The 20,363-nt window shown below is 48.1% G+C and overlaps 2 protein-coding genes across 7 annotated transcripts; both read right to left on the bottom strand.

Moving 5' to 3' along the window:
• Positions 1–1,752: 1,752 nt before the first annotated feature.
• SLC25A38 (solute carrier family 25 member 38) lies at positions 1,753–16,212 on the bottom strand. 6 transcript variants are annotated; one of them, XM_059664450.1, is made up of 8 exons: positions 15,805–16,209; positions 12,569–12,679; positions 8,161–8,282; positions 7,490–7,574; positions 5,580–5,759; positions 5,180–5,348; positions 4,245–4,411; positions 1,753–2,450 (listed from the first exon to the last, which is right to left on the bottom strand). In XM_059664450.1, exons 2-8 carry the CDS (start codon positions 12,584–12,586, stop codon positions 2,328–2,330), a joined length of 864 nt encoding a protein of 287 aa, XP_059520433.1. In that variant the 5' UTR covers positions 12,587–12,679; positions 15,805–16,209; the 3' UTR covers positions 1,753–2,327. The 6 variants fall into 6 exon arrangements, with proteins under 6 accessions (XP_059520433.1, XP_059520437.1, XP_059520435.1 ...); XM_059664454.1 differs by lacking the exon at positions 12,569–12,679 and adding an exon at positions 10,599–10,703 and having other exon boundaries at positions 15,805–16,078; XM_059664452.1 differs by lacking the exons at positions 4,245–4,411; positions 12,569–12,679 and adding an exon at positions 10,599–10,703 and having other exon boundaries at positions 15,805–16,212.
• Positions 16,213–17,416: 1,204 nt separating this feature from the next.
• CCR8 (C-C motif chemokine receptor 8) lies at positions 17,417–18,593 on the bottom strand. The gene has a single exon (XM_059662932.1). It carries the CDS (start codon positions 18,548–18,550, stop codon positions 17,486–17,488), a length of 1,065 nt encoding a protein of 354 aa, XP_059518915.1. The 5' UTR covers positions 18,551–18,593; the 3' UTR covers positions 17,417–17,485.
• Between the last annotated feature and the right edge of the window lie 1,770 nt (positions 18,594–20,363).

Below are 20,363 nucleotides of genomic sequence, written 5' to 3'. Positions count from 1 at the left end.
TAGTTAACATGTGATCCAGCAAATTACACTCCTAGACCTAGAGGGGTGGGCAAAAGTAGGTCTACAGTTGTGAGTACAGGAAAGTTTATTCTTATATTATTACTAGAGGCCCGGGGCACAAACATTTGTGCACTTGGGGGGGGGGGGGTCCCCTCAGCCCGGCCTGTGCCCTCTCGCAGTCTGGGACTCCTCGGGGATGTCCATTTGCTGGCTTAGGCCCGCTCCCCAGGGGATTGGGCCTAAGCTGGCAGTCAGACATCCCTCTGGCACCCCAGGAGCCCTCAGGGGATGTCCACTTGCCAGCGGGGAGCAGGCCTAAACTGCAGTTGGACATCCTCAGCACTGCTGAGGAGGCAGGAGAGGCTCCCGCCACCACCGCTGTGCTGGCAGCCGTCAGCCTGGCTTGTGGCTGAGCAGAGCTCCCCCTGTGGGAGTGCACTGACCACCAGGGGGCAGCTCCTGCATTGAGTGTCTGCCCCCGTGGTGGTCAGTGTGTGTCATAGTGACCAGTCATTCTCAGTTCTGCTGATAGGGTCAATTTGCATATTACCCTTTTATTATACAGGATTGATTACTAGAGGCCCGATGCACAAAGATTTGTGTAAGAATAGGCCTTCCTTCCCCTGGCTGCTGGCACTGCCTTCGCTCTGGCCCAGAGCCACCTTTCTGCCTTCCCACGCTGCCCAGAAGCCCGGAGTGGCTGTGTGCGTGCATGCTTCCCTACAGGCCCACCATCTTGGTCAGTTTAATTTGCATACTCACTTATGATTGGCTGTGGGCATCATGAAGGGACGGTCAATTTACATATTTATCTATTATCAGTATAGATTATATTACTAGTAGCCCTGGGAATGAATCCATGTGCCAGTAGCTCGCTGCCACCCTCCAGGAGCTCCCCCAGCCAGTCCCCCCTCACAGCTTGCTGCCCTGCCCCCTCCTGTAGCTCTCCACCACCTGCTTTTAGCTCGCTGCCCCACCCTCCTGCTGATCCATGATCCAGTCATTACGTGGTCGGTTGTTATGCTTCACAGCGTAACGACCATTTGCATATTACATCTTTATTATACAGGATTTGCATTATGCAAATCTATTTTTGGCCATCCCTGTATATGCAAGGGAAACGAAAATATACATCCATACTAACATGTGTACATGAATGTTCATAGTGGCATCATTCATAAGAACGCCAAAGTGGAAACAAAATATTAGTTCACTGATGGATAAATAACATAGGGTCTAGGCATACAATACAATAGTATTCTGACATTAAAAAAGGATAAAGTGTTGGATATGCCACATCATAGATGAACCTTAAACACATTATGCAAAGTGAAAGAAGCCAGACACACAAGAGCCTACATATTGTATGGCTCCATTGACATGAGATATAGAGAAAAGGCAAATTTAAGACAAAAAGCAGACCAGTGGCTGCCTGGTGTTGGGGTCCGGAACGAGGGTTAACTTCAAGAGATCTTAGGGAGGGATAAATGCGTTCTAAAATTGACAGATGGTGATGAATGCAATAAAGTTACTAAAAATCACTGAATTGTGTATTTGTAATGGGCAAACTGATGACAAGTAACATAACGCTGTTTACAATTTAGGTCCTAAAATTTAGGACCTATCTAGGTCTTAAAACAGAGTGATGACACTACTTAGGTTTTCCAAGCAGTTTTCAATGATAAAGTGCTTCAATTTCTTTATCTGGACTTCAGCTGCAGAAAATGCCAGAACTCAGAGTTGAAACAGAGCTGGGACAAAATAAAAAACCTTTATTTGGACACTGAGAGGCTAGGAAGCCACTGTCCCCCCTTCTGCAGAACCTCTGCCAGGTTAATGAGCTAATTAAGTCATCATGACACCTTTTCTTTCTCATCCCAACATCACCTCCGGCCTGGTGACAGGGACTCCTCTTTCTGCAGAACCAGCGCCCTGCTGGAGTTCCTCAGTCACGGCAGGTGGCCACAGCTTCTCTGGCTTTGCAATTCCTTGCAAAAAACAGACCCAAAGAGGCACCGTGGTATAGGTGGGTGGCTGAAGCGGAGACCCCGACAGAGCTCTCTCCCTGGAAATGCTTCCAGGTTTGCAGGGTGTGCAAGCCCTTCTGCAAACTCCCCCGTGTGCTGTCTGTCTCAGTGGCTCCTCTTCCGGGAGATTCTAAAAGCTCGAGTCTGGCCCACCTATTCGCTACGTGAACTGGGTAACAAGGTGACACATCTGCCTGGCTTTCCCCACAGGACTTCACCTCAGTCCAGGTTAGAGATGAAGCAGCTCTCGGCAGAAACCAGGCAGGGCAACAGATCCCATCTTTTCCCAGTGCTGCTGGGTCAGGACTTCAGGCCCATCTTGGCCATCATCTCTTCATAGACTGTCCATGCCATGGCTGCCATCAGAGTCCTGCGGAGGGCCCGGGGGACGCCGCCTTGGAAGAAGCCACGCAGCCCATAGTCCTAGGGGGGAAATGAGTGTCAAAACTCTGGTAAGTAGCAATATAATTATACACCCGCCACAAGAGTGAGGTCTCTCTGTACCCCATTTTTGAGTCTGAAGACTTTTATAAATAATGTCCAAACTATGACTAGTGAGCTCAAGAAGACACTGAACTTTAAAATAATTTTTTTTTCACCCTGAAAAGAGGCTATATTTCCAGAGGATGGTCAGCCACACTGCAGTAGGGGCAGAATTTGGAGGTCCCATCCACTTGGACTCCAAAAACCCAGGCTTCAACATTTGCTGTAGAAATAGTCTCACTTTGTGCTAAGTCCCAGGGAGGCCATTCTTACCAATGAGAGGGCCAAGAAATGGATTTGGCAACCTTTTGTAGGACAAGCACTTTGGCGTCGTTAAATTCATGACATGTCTAATATTGTCCCTTACTCCAAAGGGGCTTCTGTACATTTTAGTATTGTATTTCTTTCATTGGGCAAGGGTTTGAGTTCTCTAAGCTGAAAATTTCCTACTGAAATTAATATCCATGCAATTACCATAAAGTAACATTGTAATAATTTTTTTTTCTTTCTTACTTGCTAAACTTTCTTTCCAGGTTTACTCCCTCCCCCAGGGGATTAATTCCTTAGCTGTGCAGGTGTAGAGCTTGTGCAGTGCACAGAAGCACTAGGTCCCAGTGGCAGCGGAAATCCAGACCAAGGTCTGCTCGCCCAGCCCTGGGCCCTGGCTCCGGGCAAAAGGAACAGGTGCCTTTTTGGCAATTTCTCTGGGAGCTTTTTAGGGAGGGGGGAGGGCAAGGGGGGTAACTCACTGTATATTCTTGATGGCTCTATATAAGAATTAAAGACAAAACACCTCTTTTTCATCCCCCATAATCTAAATTGGTTTGTTCATTCCTATTGTTATCATTCCTGCCATTTTCTCATATACTGAAGAATATATTTCAGGTAGGGGCTGGGGGAGGGAGGAAGCAGAGAAAATGGGAGATATCTGTAATACTATCAACAATAAGTATATATATATATATATATGAATATATTTCAGACTATGTGACTTTAGGTATAGAGAAGAAGGAAGCAGGCAACCTAAGCAGTGTGAAGATAAGATCAGATTCAGAAATACCTGCTTTTATCTAGGGTGGAACCTGATGCATATGCTCAGGTTTCCTCTGCTGCATAGAGAAACTGAGAAGTACAGAAAAATCTAAAGATACAGGTGATAAATTTACCGCAAACAAGAGTATCTGGTGGGTGATAACAGTACATGTTTCCCAAGGGCCAACTCAGTGGCTTTAGATAGTTCTTCAAAGCATTTATGTCTACTGTGCTTGTTGTCTTCAGTAACACCATTTGTATAAGAGCAAATGTGAGAAACAAAATGTGCTTGTGGTTTTTTTGACTATATTTCCTCCTGGGTCCTTGACAAGCCCCCCCGGATCGCCTGATTCAATAGGTCTGGGGTAGAACCCTACCTACAATCTACATGCTTAACAAATATCACAGGTTGTCCAAATGTAGGGCCCCTGGAAAAACAAACAAACAAACAAACAAACAAACCACTGACCACAGGTTTTCAGCAGTGGCTCTCAATCTGGGCAACACATTGGAACCACTGGGGAACTTAAAATTCTGATACCTGGGTTTCACCCCCCAGAAATTCTGCTGTAATCAGCCCAGGTTGTGGGGATTTTTAAAAGCTCCCCAGGTGATTCTACTGGGTAAAGGATAAGGGCTACTGCTACTCTAGAGAGAGTGCCTTAAACACAATAAGAACAAATATTGATTGTACAGCCTTACTTTGAAGATGATTGTCACTGCCTGGCCAATCCACCGAAATTTCACTGGGGAGAGCTGCATATGAGTTTTGATAACATCTGCAGGCTGAGTCACCAGTGAGGCCAGAACACCAGCAAATATCCCACAGCTGAAATTTACAACGGGAATAAGGGCTGCATCCAACTGGTCTGAAATAGGACAGAGGGAACATTCAGTTGTAAATAAATCTCATTCATCAGATAAGTATCAATGCCAAGTTGCTCACTAATTTTTCCCCATAGCCAGAAGGGCCTGGATTCAAACAAAGTTAAAAATTAAAAAATTTAAAGGTATAACGAATAAGTGTTGATGGAGTGAAAATTCACCTTTTTACAATCATCACAATTGATTCAACAAGAACCAATGACTAGTGCTCAAACATAGGGATGAAGGGAACGGGAAGTTTTATATGGATTTACGTAGTTTCAAAGTATCGCCCCACAGAGATACAAATTACAAAATAATAATAATAATAATAATAATAATAGTTTTCAATGGAGATGCTACCTTATCCACATGACAAAAAGTTAACATTACCCACAATGTGTCAGACTAATGTCATGAGCTTCCCGATATTAAGGTACTTGGGACACAATATCACTTACGCGGTCCTCTTGCAATCTTAGAATCAGGCAAATTTAGGAAGTATTCTTAAGGGCCTATGGAGAAGTGCTCTGTTCTGCCCCATCCCCCACCAAGAATTACAGTACATCCCTTTCCAAAGGCTGCATGTGAAAGAGCAGAGACCACGTCTGTGCTGCCCACTGCACCCCAGCGCCTGGCCCTGGCTCAGTTCTTAAAACTCTGCTGAGGATCTGGAGCTGCTAAGAGCAATGAACAGTTTCACAGTCGCAGAGAAAGTGGTGAGAATGCGTTTTGGGAGATCTTTTCCCCACCACACCTTCCTTTACCCGTACCATGGGGCACGATGGCTTTGGTCTGGTTGTAAAACATTAGGTAGATTCCAGAAAAGGGGGCATCACGAAGGAGTGTCGCCGTCAGGCCACTGAAGAGGCCCCGGTGGCCCTCGCTGCGGTAGATGCTCCGCAGGGCTGCGTAGACGCTCTCGTAGCCGTACCTCCCACTCTGCAAAGGAAGCACAGAACAGGGGCTCGCACAGTGGCCCTGGGTGCGAGCACTGAAGCAAGCCAACTGCAGGGTGGGTGGCCTTACCAGGGCACTGGGGCCTTGGCTCACACATGTCTTGGCCTGAATACTCAAATGGGTTCTTTGGGAGGTGACATCAGTGGCCACTGGACTCAAGGAGTTTCAGGCCTCTGTTTACCCATCCCGAGGGCCTAAAGCAGTCAAACTCACCTCGTAACGCGTCTTGATCACAGTGATAGGCGACATGCAGACCCCTGCGACCGAGCGAGAGCCCACCCCCAGCATGACGGACTCCATGGCAGTGGGGGGATGGCCTCGCAGGAAGTATTGCTTCAGAGAGTAGAGAGTCCCGAAGTAGATTCCAACACCAGGGACACACCTCACAATGGACTGCAGGAAGGGGGGTGGGAGTGGTAAGAGTTGGAGGAGGAAGGAAATCAAAGACGGGCGCTATCAGATACTGTCTTAGCTGGGTTTCCCCAGAGGACCCAGGATTTGCATGCAAGCAGCTGGTTTAAGCCTTAAACTTTAAGGTGTGGAGGGAACACCAACAGGAGAGAGGGAAGACGGTCAACAGAGGGAGTGTTATCTAATCAGTTACTCCCACGGGCAACGGAATCCCTTTGGGGAACTCTGGGCATAGGTGGAGGACATGCCTCAGAGTTACCCTCCACCCGAGGAGGGGAGTGAGGTAGAAGCTGCACTAGCTTGTTAGAGTACAGGCGCACTAGACCTTGTTAGTGTACAGGTGCGCTAGACCTTGTTAGAGTACAGGCACACTAGACCTTGTTAGAGTACAGGCGCACTAGACCTTGTTAAGAGTACAGGTGCACTAGACCTTGTTACAGTACAGGCGCACTAGACCTTGTTAGTGTACAGGTGCACTAGACCTTGTTAGTGTATAGGCGCACTAAACCTTGTTACAGTACAGGCGCACTAGACCTTGTTAGTGTACAGGCGCACTAGACCTTGTTAGTGTACAGGCGCACTAGACCTTGTTAGTGTATAGGGGCACTAAACCTTGTTACAGTACAGGTGCACTAGACCTTGTTAGTATATAGGCGCACTAAACCTTGTTACAGTACAGGTGCACTAGACCTTGTTAGTGTATAGGGGCACTAAACCTTGTTACAGTACAGGTGCACTAGACCTTGTTACAGTACAGGCACACTAGAGCTTGTTAGTGTACAGGCGCACTAGACCTTGTTAGTGTACAGGTGCACTAGAGCTTGTTAGTGTACAGGTGCACTAGAGCTTGTTACAGTACAGGCGCACTAGAGCTTGTTAGTGTATGGGGGCACTAAACCTTGTTACAGTACAGGCGCACTAGACCTTGTTAGTGTATAGGGGCACTAAACCTTGTTACAGTACAGGTGCACTAGACCTTGTTAGTGTATAGGGGCACTAAACCTTGTTACAGTACAGGCGCACTAGACCTTGTTAGTGTATAGGGGCACTAAACCTTGTTACAGTACAGGTGCACTAGACCTTGTTACAGTACAGGCGCACTAGACCTTGTTAGTGTATAGGCGCACTAGACCTTGTTAGTGTACAGGTGCACTAGAGCTTGTTAGTGTACAGGTGCACTAGAGCTTGTTACAGTACAGGTGCACTAGACCTTGTTAGTGTATAGGGGCACTAAACCTTGTTACAGTACAGGTGCACTAGACCTTGTTACAGTACAGGCGCACTAGACCTTGTTACAGTACAGGCGCACTAGACCTTGTTAGTGTATAGGCACACTAGACCTTGTTAGTGTACAGGTGCACTAGAGCTTGTTACAGTACAGGCGCACTAGAGCTTGTTAGTGTATAGGGGCACTAAACCTTGTTACAGTACAGGTGCGCTAGACCTTGTTAGTGTACAGGCGCGCTAGACCTTGTTAGAGTACAGGCGCGCTAGACCCTGTTAGAGTACAGGCGCACTAGATCTTGTTACAGTACAGGTGCATGTCTCCCAGCCCTCACACAGAAAGGGAGCAACAGCGAGACAGGCAGGAAGACCACGCAGGTCCTCCCACCACTCCCACCTCTCACGTTTGCTTAAAGGAGGATACATGGGGTAGATGAGAAATGGTTATGAAGGAGAGGGTGCAAGAGAAGGTTCAAAAGGCAGCTTACAGGGGACATCCCTTTCCACAGGCCCAGAAGACTCTCGGTGCGGACCACCTGCAGGAGCAGAGTGAGCATCCCAACGCGCCTTGATCTGGGGGCAGACAACAGGGAGGGAAAGTCACAGACCACATCCGCATGGGGAACTCCCTGCTCCAAGACTCCTCTGCGTGGACCCTTCAGGGCACTTAGAATCTACAGTGCGTCTTGGAATCTCGGAGTTCTTAAGTGTCATGATTTGACACTTACATGTTTATCTGCCCAGTCATCCTACAAACAATGGAATAAACTGATTTATCCTTCCAGTTCATGCATATTTAGTACACTGCCCACGGTGCTGAGCCCAAGGCGGGGAAGCAAGAAAGACACTCCATACTGGCAGCACAGGGACACGACGGGCTAGCACAATAACAGGCAAATGTCACCCAGGCAGATCCAGGAAGCTGCTCAGGGCAGGACCCCATTCAATCAACATTAAATTACATCAATTACACTAATTAATGTAAAAAAATATTCACAGAGAAGAATATACACAAAACCCATGAAGGTAGGGCCTGGCCTGCTTCCAACAGCCAGCAGCCAACAGAACGGAGGTGGACTTCACACGGTACAGGTGCTCCTGGGCCAGAGAGAGGTTCTGAGACCAGCTCCTCAGGGAAACGGGGGGCAGCAGGCCTTACCCATGGGCCGAGGGCTGGAGCGTCTGCAGGCGGGTTTTGAGGAGATCCAGGGGCTGGAAAAGGAGGGTAGAGCAGGTGCCACTGATGGAGCCGCACAGGAAAGCCTTGATCACCGGGTGCAACTGCAGGGCAAGAGAACGCTGTCAGCGGGGCTGCCGCAGGCGGCCTCACCCGGGGAAGGATCTCCTAGAAACCACCTGGTGGCGCCCTCTACTGGCTTCATGCTCGGGAGAAGGGAAAAGCACAGTCAGTAGTGAACGGGGCTGCAAGGTTGTTGAGAGCATAGTACACGGCAGGGGCGCTCTCTGGTCTCCATATTGATACCTTGGCTCCTACTGGGCCACATGTCTATTTCATCTGTGTCCCCACAATAAAAATGACTGCCTATCTCCTTATCTTCACAAAAGCAAAACCGACTGAACACAGTGTTTGGACTCTGAACGGCTGGTTTCCAGGCTACCCAGCCGCAGGGCCTGCAGATGCTTATAGGAACAAGACAAAGGAAATGAAACCTTAAGCTCGGCCACAGTAAGACCATAGGCGCCACTTCCTGTGAAACCTATGGGTTTCCTTCATTTAAAACTTTCCCCTTTCCTGACACCACCCATTTCTCTGAGACCTACGCAGCTGGCTGAGGGTGCAATAGCCCAGTAGCCTGTGCTGGTTTTGCTGGCTCTCCTCTAAGCCAGGACTGTCACACACAGATGAATCCAGAGGCACCACCCGGAAGGGCAGCAACCCATCAAAAACGAAATGTCCTCCCCCAGGCAAGCTGCAGAGCCCTCACAGCATGCCCCAGGATCCAGCCTCGGTCACACGGGGCTGTGAAAAGTCACTTGCACAAATCCAATCAGCCCCCCACCGCCACCCCGCCCCGTTTCCCCAGCTGCTGGTGTTAAGATGAGTAGGACGAGCAGGCCTTCCAGCGCTTTGACAAAACCTCAGCTGCGCAGCCTTCTGGCCACACGTCTGCGATTCATATTGTTGGAGCGATCACTGCATCCCTGGGGTGGCAGCTTGCTGTAAGTGTTGTGTGGCTGAACCAAGAAAGAAGACATTTGCAGATTTCTACAGAAATTACGATCCCGTGGAAGATTTGGAGGAGATGAGGAAGACTGACATCTTTCAGAGTGCAAAGTGCCTGTGGAATGTCAAGAATCTCTCTGGGTTGTGTTCCACGGAAGTTTGTCACTGACCTGAGTCCCTGAACTATGGAACATGAATATCTGAGCTAAGGAATAGCTCTTGATAGACAAACAATTAAAAAATACTGTGAAAAATAAAAATCCAGTCAAGAAAGAAAGCCTTCTCCAAAGAATTACTTGGCAAGCTCCATTCAAAACGGTCTTCTCCCACTCGTTATTTTTTTTAGTATATTTTTATTGATTTCAGAGGGGAAGGGAGAGGGAGAGAATAGAAACATCAATGATGGGAATCACTGATCGACTGTCTCCTGCACGCCCCCTACTGGGGAACGAGCCTGCAACCTGGGCATGTGTCTTTGACTGGAACCGAACCTGGGACCCCTCAGTCTTCAGGCCTACGCTCTATCCACTGAGCCAAAACAGCTAGGGCCCCCTTGCTATTTTTAAATAAATGGCATACATGGTCCTACAACACTATTAAGATGAATATAAAGTTGCCTTTATGCACATCATGTAACCAAAATGATTATGATCTGTGATATTTGCTTTCCAGAGAAGAGAAATCATTCCACATTCCACCAAACGACCAAGTCGCAAAGTTATAAGTGGAATTACTTAAAAGATTGTTGGGGAAAGGATTAGATAAGTTCAGACAGTAAGTAGTGGAGTTTATAACCACGTTCAGGCAGCTTGTAAAAGTATCAAAGGATGGTAGAATTGGCAAGACAACCCGGCCAGTGGCTCAGTGGTTGATTCCCAGTCAGGGCACAGGCCTGGGTTGTGGGCTTGATCTCCAGTGTGGGGTGTGCAGGAGGCAGCCGATGAATGGTTCTCTCTCATCACTGATGTTTCTCTCTCTCCCCCCTTTCCTCTCTGAAATCAATACAAAAATATTTTTTAAAAAAGAATTGGTAAGACAACAGTGAAACGGAGCAACTACAGGTCTGTGTCACAAAGCCCCTCCCCCAAGGAGCGGGGCCTGCTCCTTCTGCTAACACATATTCATCCCCCAAGTGTTGTGTTTTTCAGCCTTGTCCGAGACGTCACCAATGAGCGTTCTTCCCTGCACTTGGCCTCTCCGACCCAGAGGCATCCTCTCCGTTGCCTGGAAACAAGCTCACAAGCCCCCCCAGCTTCCCAGCTCCACGGCCAGCCCTCTCCTCTCCCTCTGCACCCCTCAGGCCCCCACCATCACCTGCCATCCAGCCGAGGCTTCTCCACTAAGCTGCCCTGTGAGCTTGCCAAGGACCCACTGCACCCGGGACCCCATTCCCATCTTTATCCGTTTCTTACGTGGCTTCTCTGGTGCATCTGAGATGGCTGATGGCCTCCCCTCTCAGTTTGGGATTCTCTCTCTTCTTCCAGCTGCCCTGCTGTGTCTCCTTTTCCTCGGCCTGCCTGCAGATGTTGCTGTTCCTCTTATCTCCTCCAGCTGCAGCCTCTTAGGGCAACCTCACCCTGCTCACGCCCACGCCCACGCCCACACCCACACCTCCAGCCCAGGAGCCTCGGTCCAGACACCGATATTCCCACGCCCCCTCCACCTCCCATTGGCACACAGGCATCTCAAACTCAACATTCCAACATGGAAACTCAGCCAACAGTTCTCCACACCCTTGCCTCCTCTCCGATCCACAACGACTTATCCCATGGGAAATTTATAAGACTCCTCAGTCTATCTACTGCTTCATGACCAAGCCCTGCTGATGACCCCTCACCCAGAGTCTGCCCCCACCGATCCATCCTGGTGGCCTCCTGGGCATTCTCCAGCCCTAACTGTGCCAACCCACCCTCCACCGTGCTCCCAGAGCAGCACTGGGCAAGGCACCTACACCCACCACCTCAAAAATCTCACAACACTTAAGAGCTAGGTGTTTACCCATTCGGCAAGTGAAACTAGAGCTCACACAGGTTACAAATGTGTCCTAAGACCCAGCGTTTGAAGCTATGGGCGGGACTCAAAGTTCAGGCTCTTTTCACCACACTCCCAGCCTGAAGTGGCACTTGGCTCCACTGTTGACCACTGCTGGCTTCATCTTGGGATGCTCTCCCCTGGCTTCAGGGATTGCCTCCCACTTCTCTGGCCTCGTTTTTGGGTGGAAACACTCTTCTTTCCCTGACAACAGTCCACTCCCATGGCTCCATCTCCAGCCCTCTGTCCACACTTGCAATTCCTTCCAGAGCTTCAGACCCACATATCCATGTACTCAGCTGTGCCACAGGCACACTCATCTCCAAACCTGAACTCATCTCCCTCCCTCACCCCCAACCTGCTCCTTCTCCTGGCTGCCCTATCCCAGTGAATGCCGTGCCATTTACCGACCCACTGCCCTAGCCAGAAACTTGGGCAGCTCCCCTAACTCGGTCCCTCTGCACCTGCTCATCCTACCTCCTAACACAGTGGTTCTCAACCTTCTGGCCCTTTAAATACAGTTCCTCATGTGACCCAACCATAAAATTATTTTCGTTGCTACTTCACAACTGCAATGTTGCTACTGTTATGAATCGTAATGTAAATATCTGATATGCAGGATGGTCTTAGGTGATCCCTGTGAAAGGGTCGTTCGACTGCCAAAGGGGTCGTAACCCACAGGTTGAGAACTGCTGTGGACCTAACAGCTCTCAAATTCACCTGCTGTCATCCCAGCTCAGGGCCCCAGCATCCTCAGTGACAGCCACCACCTCTTCCCTCACCTCATCTCTTTGATCCCTCTAGCCTGCAGCCACAGTCATCTTTTAAAACTGCAAATCTGACCACACTGCTTCCAGGCGCAAACATCTTCAGGGAGAGACTTGAATTAAAATTTAAAAACAATACTGTTTGTTTCTATTCCTCTCAGGATAAAGTCCAAACTGCTGGTTTGCAGAACTTTCCACGAATCAACAGGCCCCATCTTATCTTTGTTGCCTGTGCTCTCAGCCTCCTGCCTCTTACACTCTGCAGTTACAATGGACTCTCTGCCTTCTTCTCACCTGTGAGAACTCTGCCCACGCTCTTCCCATGTTTAATTAATCTGGGCCTCTGCTTAGACCTAACCCCCATCCGTGCTTCCACCACACCTGAGCCCATCTCCCTATGACTGAGGGTCCAGGACAGGTCCTGGTTGTACAGCTCATGGGTACCTCTAGCATGGAGCCTGGTACAGTGTAGGTGCTCAACTGTCAAAAATGAATGAATCAGCCCTGGCTGGTGTGGCTCAGACGGTTGGAGTGTCATTGGTACATGAAAGATCTTGGGTTCAATTCCCTGTCAGGGCACATGCCCAGGTTTTGGGTTCCATCCCTGGTTGAGGTGCACGCAGGAGGCAACCGATCGATGTTTCACTCTCACATCAATGTTTCTCTCTCTTCCTCTCACAGGTTACAAATGTGTCCTATAAAACCAATAAAAAAGCAGGTGAGGATTAAAAAAAGAACCTTCTCCATTACATAAACTATCTTTTTCACATCCTTTTTTCATAGCACAGTGCTGAGGCATATTATTGGCTCAATAAATATTTGAAAAATATATAAATAGAGCCGATAACTATTTGATTTTTTCCTAAATAGCCAAAATTATTCAAGGCAAATAAAATGAGTAATCCAGTTTCTTTGTTTTGTAGGGCAAAAAGAACCAAACAATACTACACAGGTACACAAATAGTAGCACTTAAATAGTCAGCAAACTAGTTTCCCAAGCAATTTTTACACCCCTTAAAAAAAAAAAAAAAAAAATCCTAGCCCAACCGGCATGGCTCAGTGCTTGAGCGTCAACCTATGAACCAGGTGGTCATGGTTCTATTCCTGGTCAGGGAACAAGCCCGGGTTGTGGCTAGATCCCCAGAAGGGGGCGTGCAGGAGGCAGCAGATGGATGATTCTCTCTCATCCGTGATGTCTCTCTCTCCCTCTCCCTTCCTCTCTGAAATCAATTTAAAAAAAATGTTAAAAGTAAACAAGGGGAGAGAACCAAGATGGCGGCATAGGTTAACGCCGGAGTTTGCTGCTTTGAACAACTACTTCAAAAGTGAAACCAAAAAACGGAAGGGACATCACCCAGAACCACAGGAACGCTGGCTGAGTGGAAGTCCTACAACTAGGAGGAAAGAGAAACGCACACGGACACTCAGAGGAGGCGCAGTGCTGAAGTCAAATTCTGAGGTGCGGAGTGCGAGGAGCGGGCTGGCGACGGAGGACGCGGTTGGGGTTTTCAATCGGGAGGGAGTCGCAGACTCTGAGCTCCAGATCCGGGCGAGTCTTTAGGGACCCAGACTCAAACGGGAGAAGCGGGACTGTCTGGCCTCGGTCAGAGCGAGTGCAGCTTTCTCTCCCAGCTTTGCAGCGGGTGCTGGGACTCAGAGAGGCAGAGCCCCTGGGGACAGGACTGAGAGCCGCCATAACTGCTCTCTCCGGCCCACCCTGTTGATCCTGTGCGACCCACCCCGCCCAAGCCCTGCACAGAGCCATTTGCTGGATAGCCTCAGGCAAAGGCTAGATACGCACCTCCCTAGAGGACAGAAGTTCTCTCACTGCTGACACAGCTGATTCTCATAGCCACTTGGCCTGGAGGTCAAACCCTTCCTGGAATTAGCTACAACAATCAAGATTTAACTATAAGACTGCAAACAAAGACCACTAGGGGGTGCACCAAGGAAGCATAACAAAATGCGGAGACAAAGAAACAGGACAAAATTGTCAATGGAAGATATAGAGTTCAGAACCACACTTTTAAGGTCTCTCAAGAACTGTTTAGAAGCTGCCGACAAACTTAATGAGATCTACACGAAAACTAATAAGACCCTCGATCTTATATTGGGGAACCAACTAGAAATTAAGCATACATGGACTGAAATAACGAATATTATACAGACTCCCGACAGCAGACCAGAGGAGCGCAAGAATCAAGTCAATGATTTGAAATGCGAGGAAGCAAAAAACATCTAGCCGGAAAAGCAAAATGAAAAAAGAATCCAAAAATGCGAGGATAGTGTAAGGAGCCTCTGGGACAGCTTCAAGCGTACCAACATCAGAATTATAGGGGTACCAGAAGATGAGAGAGAGCAAGATATTGAAAACCTATTTGAAGAAATAATGACAGAAAACTTCCCCCACCTGGTGAAAGAAATGGACTTACAGGTCCAAGAAGCGCGGAGAACCCCAAACAAAAGGAATCCAAAGAGGACCACACCAAGACACATCATAATTAAAATGCCAAGAGCAAAAGATAAAGAGAGAATCTTAAAAACAGCAAGAGAAAGAAACTCAGTTACCTACAAGGGAATACCCATACGACTGTCAGCTGATTTCTCAACAGAAACTTTGCAGGCCAGAAGGGAGTGGCAAGAAATATTCAAAGTGATGAATACCAAGAACCTACAACCAAGATTACTTTATCCAGCAAAGCTATCATTCAGAATTGAAGGTCAGATAAAGAGCTTCACAGATAAGGAAAAGCTAAAGGAGTTCATCACCACCAAACCAGGATTATATGAAATGCTGAAAGGTATCCTTTAAGAAGAGGAAGAGGAAGAAAAAGGTAAAGATACAAATTATGAACAACAAATATGCATCTATCAACAAGTGAATCTAAGAATCAAGTGAATAAATAATCTGATGAACAGAATGAACTGTTGATTATAATAGAATCAGGGACATAGAAAGGGAATGGACTGGCTATTCTTGGGGGGGAAAGGGGTGTGGGAGATGTGGGAAGAGACTGGACAAAAATCGTGCACCTATGGATGAGGACAGTGGGTGGGGAGTGAGGGCGGAGGGTGGGGCGGGAACTGGGAGGAGGGGAGTTATGGGGGGGGAAAAAGAGGAACAAATGTAATAATCTGAACAATAAAGATTTAATTAAAAAATAAATAAATAAATAAATAAATAAATAAATAAAAGGAAACAAGGAAATCCTAAATCCAATTCAATTGTAAATCCGATAAATTTCCAGGCCAGAGCTTGACGTAGCAGCCCCGCCTCCGTCACCACCAATGGGGACTCGGTGGCCCAACCGCGGCAGCCAATCCGGACGCCCGGGGGCGTGGCCTCGCGGCGCCGGCCGACCGCACCCCTGCCCTGCCCGCTGGGGGCTGGAGACCCGAAGATGCCCCTCCCGCCGCCCGCAGCGATGCCAACGTCTCCGCCTTGGCCTTGAGATGGTACAAATAACTGCCCACTGTCCTCCCCCTCCGTCACTCCAGGCACCCAACTCTAAGCGGCGACCCGTAGCGCTCGCACCTCGTTTGGGGCCTCACGTGCACATTCCCCGCCCCCCCAACCTGTCCCGCCCCCCGGGCCCCAGCAATTCCGCCCGTCTCTACCCAGATACCATTCCCTGCACCGGCGCGACCTTTGGTCGTGTGTCCCAAGCTGCAATCCCCTCCTCCCTCCTCCCTCCTCGCCAAGCCCCCCAATCTGCACGCACCCGGGGCGCGGGAAAGGGTCCACAAGGGCCGCTGAGCCTTGGCAGCCTCCCTGAGCCGGCAGCCCCGGACCCTCTGCCTTCCCTTCCCCCCAGTTTACCATAAGCGTTTCCATCCTGTCTCCCACATCCTGAGGTTGCAGCAGCGCCGGGCGTGACTTCTGAATCATGGAGGAGGTCTGCGAGTGCACGGGACTCGGGGGGCCGTGGGCGGCAGCTCCGGCCCGGCCCTGGCGACTCTGGAGGAGATGACGCGTTTCTAGGCGGGGGCTCGCTACCGTCTGCACCTGTCGGCGTCGGGACCTGCGGGGTCCCGGGCTGCGCGCGTGGCTCCGGGCTGGCGTACGAGCCTGCGCCCGGGAACCACGAGCAGCTTTTCACTCGCTGGGCAGACACCGCGGCTCTGCCCTCCGGCACATCCTGCCCAGACTTCAGGGCTGGAGAGGGTTCGGCTCAATGGATCAGGGGTGAAGAAGGCTGGAGGAACTAGAAAGAGCCCGGGGATTTAACTTCCGGGGTCGGAGGCTGGCCTGGAGCAGGCGAGGACGCGCTCCTTACTGCCACCTGGTGAAGACATCGGAACTGCAGGACCCGCCGTTTCCCTGCCCCCACCCCGGAGCATGGTTGGTACTTCCGGAGGAATTTTGTTTTGGGGGCTGTTCCAGGCTCCGGGGATATAGCAGTGAATAAAACAGATGACGTTAATGCCCTCATGGGGCTTACTTCCTAGTAAGTAATAACAGGTAACATTCACTGTTGTACCTGTTGCTGTTCTAAGTGTTTCTTTGTGTGTGTGTGTGTTTTTAATTTTTTACAGAAAGGAAGGGAGACGGATAGAGAGTTAGAAACATCGATCAGCTGCCTCCTGCACACCCTCTACTAGGGATGTGTCCGCAACCAAGGTACATGCCCTTGACTGGAATGAAACCTGGGACCTTTCAGTCCGCAGGCTGACGCTCTATCCACTGAACCAAACCGGCCAGGGCGGTGTTTCTCTGTTTTATCTCTTCTGATACTTTCATACTTGGGTTATCTCATATATAGTTCAAATTCAGATTTTACCAACTGTACCCAAACGGTCCTTCACAGCACTTCCCCCCGGATTTAGAATCCAATTTAGGATTATATACTTGTTAGCGGTCATGTCTCTTTAGTCTCCTTCAATCTGGAATCGTTCTTCAGTCTTCCCTTGACATGTTCTTAACATATGACACATATAACCAAACGCATACAGAACTAAGCTCCAGTTCTTCTACTGCAGGTGACTCTTGTCACTGTCAGCTACTGAATGGCAGGTAGGTGGCATCAGAACACAGCTTCATAACCCTGTATGATCCTCTCACATAAATCAAAGGTATGTATTTTACATGTAAGGAAACTAACTGAAGCATTTAAAGCAAGTTGCCTAAAATTCCACAGCTAAAAAAAAAAGTAACAAAATAAAATTCGCCCTGATTAATTTTACCCTCCTTTGGATCCCTGCTATACAAGCCCAGTCATTTTACCCCAGAAACTTCAGTCTCTCAAAACAAAATACTTTTATTTTGTATGCAAAAGCATTGAAATCAGAATTATAACAGCACTTGAAAGTGTTTTTGAGAAAGGGTTTCCTATATACAACTTCACTACATTCCTACTAATACAAGTTTAATGTGAAATATATCTTGTGTCTATAACCAAATTTCTAAGACTAAAAAGATACTCAGACCCCAGTATAAACCATTTTTGTCCTTTGGAAGAGGAGTGGCTGGGAAAGCAGAGACCCACTTTGAGGCACTGTCCTCACAAAATGTAGTCTATGCTGGAGGAACGGGTGGAGTGCTGGTAGGAGGAGGATGGTTTCTCCCCCATATCCTTGATGATTGGCCTCCCCAAGAAGAGGAAGATGTGGTTGCAACTTTTCTGAAATATTTCTGAGAGGTGTTTCTTGAACTTCTCACCCACGAAAGCATAAATAACAGGGTTCACGCAGCAGTGAGTGAAGGAAATGATTTCTGTGACATGGGTGGCATAAATCAGCCGCTGGCTCATGGCACATCCGTCCAAGACGTGCAGGTCATGCAGGGAAGTGAGGAAGAGGACCACATTGAATGGGACCCAGAAGACTAAAGATGCGATCACCACGATGAGTACCAACTGGATGGCCTTGGTCTTGATCTGGTTCTGGCAACTCTTGAGCTGGTGCAGGATGCTAATGTAGCAAAACATCAGGATGGTGAATGGGATCAGCAGGCCTAAGATATTTATTTCAAAGTGGGTGAAGAGCTTCCACTTTAAAGTCTGGTGATGGTAAGACGAATAACACTGGAGGACGCCATCTTCAGAGGCCACTTGGTAAAATACGAGCAGTGGGCTGGTGGCCATGACGGCGACCAGCCAGACTCCCAGGCTCAGGGCTGTGCCCATTCTGGCTGTCCTCACGTTCATGGCATACACAGCGTGGACAATTGCCAGGTACCTGTCCACGCTCATGAGGGTGATAAAGAACATGCTGCTGAAGAAGCCAATGTAATAAAAGCCAGAGACTACCTTGCACATAACAGTCCCAAACACCCACTGGTTGAGCTGATAGTGAGTCTGAAAGGGGAAGGAGGAGACAAAAAGTAGGTCAGACAGGGCCAGGTTCAAGAGGTAGATGTCTGTGATGCTCTTCAGCTTCTTGCAGACGACAAGGACCAGGATGACCACGCTGTTTCCCAGAAGACCGAACATGAACAGGAGGCAGTAAAGGATGGCGAGAAGCAACTTGCTTTCTCTCTGGATAACTTCCCCATCACAGGGGCTTGAGGAGATATCAGGGTAGTAGTAGTCACTTGTTGTCATGTTGGGTTCGAGTGTATAATCCATCAAGGCAGGAGGACCCGGTCACAGAGGTACCTAAGAGATATTCAACTTTAAAAATATTTTAATTCAAAAGTACAGACTAATGTGCCCCTCCCCCCCCGCAACTCCCAACTCATATATTGAAGTCTTAAAGCCCTGTTTCAGACTAAACGTTCTTGCTTCTCTCTCAAGAATTCAAAATGAATCATAGCTCAGTTTCACACAGACCTGATTTAGATGATATCTAGATGAAGCTTTTGATGCTGGAATGGGTTAAGATTGTGGAGGATGTTGAAATGGAGTGGATGTATTTTGCATGTGAGAAGGACATGGATTTTGTGAGACTAGAGGGCAGAATGTTATGGACTGATGTGTGTCCACCCCAAAAGTCAGATATTGAAGCCCTAACCCCCGATGTGATGTTATTCGGAGATAAGGCTTTAGAAAGGTAATGAAGGTTAAAAGAGGTCCTACGAGTGGTGCCCTGATCTGATTAAACTGATGTCCTCATAAGAAAAGGATGAGATACCAAAGACCCCCCTCTCTCTGCAAATTCTTTGTAGCAATTTTTGTGTGTGATATATCTCCTTGGGCAAGGGAAACAAAAGAAAAAAAAACCCACGAACAAATGGGACTATATCAAACTAAAAAGTTTTTGCACAGCAAAGGAAATGATCAACAACATGAAAAAACAACCCACTGAATGGGATAACATATTTGCCAATGATGCATTGATAAGGGGTTAATATCAAAAATTTATAAAAAACTCAACACCAAAAAAACAAACAATTCAATTAAAAAATGGGCAAAGGACCTGAGCAGACACTTCTCCAAAGAGGACGTACAGATTGCCAATAGACATATGAAAAGATGCTCAATGTCACTAATCACCAGAGAAATGCAAATTAAAAGTACAATGAGATATTGCCTCACACCTGTCAGAGTGGCTGATTAAAGAATCCACAAATGCTGGCCAGGCTGTGGAGAAAAGGGAACCCTCATACACTGTTGGTGGGAATGCAGGCTGATACAGCCACTGTAGAAAACAGTGTGGAGGTTCTTTAAAAAATTAAAAATAGCCGAAGCCGGTTTGGCTCAGTGGATAGAGCGTCAGCCTGCGGACTGAAAGGTCCCGGGTTCGATTCCGGTCAAGGGCATGTGCCTGGGTTGCGGGCATATCCCCAGTGGGAGATGTGCAGGGGGCAGCTGATCGATGTTTCTCTCTCACCGATGTTTCCGACTCTCTGTCTCTCTCCCTTCCTCTCTGTAAAAACTCAATAAAATATATTTTTAAAAAAATTAAAAATGAAACTGCCTTGATCCAGTGATTCACCTTCTGGGAATATATCCAAAGAAAGCTGACACACTAATTGGAAGAATATGTGACCCCTCCTATGTTCATTGCAGTACTAGTTACAACAGCCAAGTTTTGGAAGCAGCCCAAGTGCCCATCAGACTAAAAAGCTGTGGTACATCTAAACAATGGAATACTACTCAGCTGTAAAAAAGGAAATTTTACCTTTTGCAACAGCCTGGATGAACCTGGTATTATGCTATGTGAAATAAGCCAGTCAGAGAAAGACAAATACCATATCATTTCACTTATATGTGAAATCTAATGAACAAAATGAATAAACAAAATAGAAACAGACTCATAGATATGGAGAACAGACTGACAGCTGTCAGAGGGGAGAGGGCTGGAGGGGGAAGTGAAATAGGTAAAGGAATTAAGAAAAAAAAAGGCTCATAGACACAGACCACAGTATGGTGATTACTAGGGGAAGCGGGGGGGCGGGGGGCTGGGGCGGGGAGGAGTGTAGGGATAGATGGAAGAGGG

The sequence above is a fragment of the Myotis daubentonii genome, chromosome 14 (assembly GCF_963259705.1).
Source record: "Myotis daubentonii chromosome 14, mMyoDau2.1, whole genome shotgun sequence".
Classification (NCBI taxonomy): domain Eukaryota; kingdom Metazoa; phylum Chordata; class Mammalia; order Chiroptera; family Vespertilionidae; genus Myotis; species Myotis daubentonii.
The sequence above is the reverse complement of the archived record's forward strand: the minus strand, read 5'-3'. Positions and strand labels throughout refer to the sequence as shown.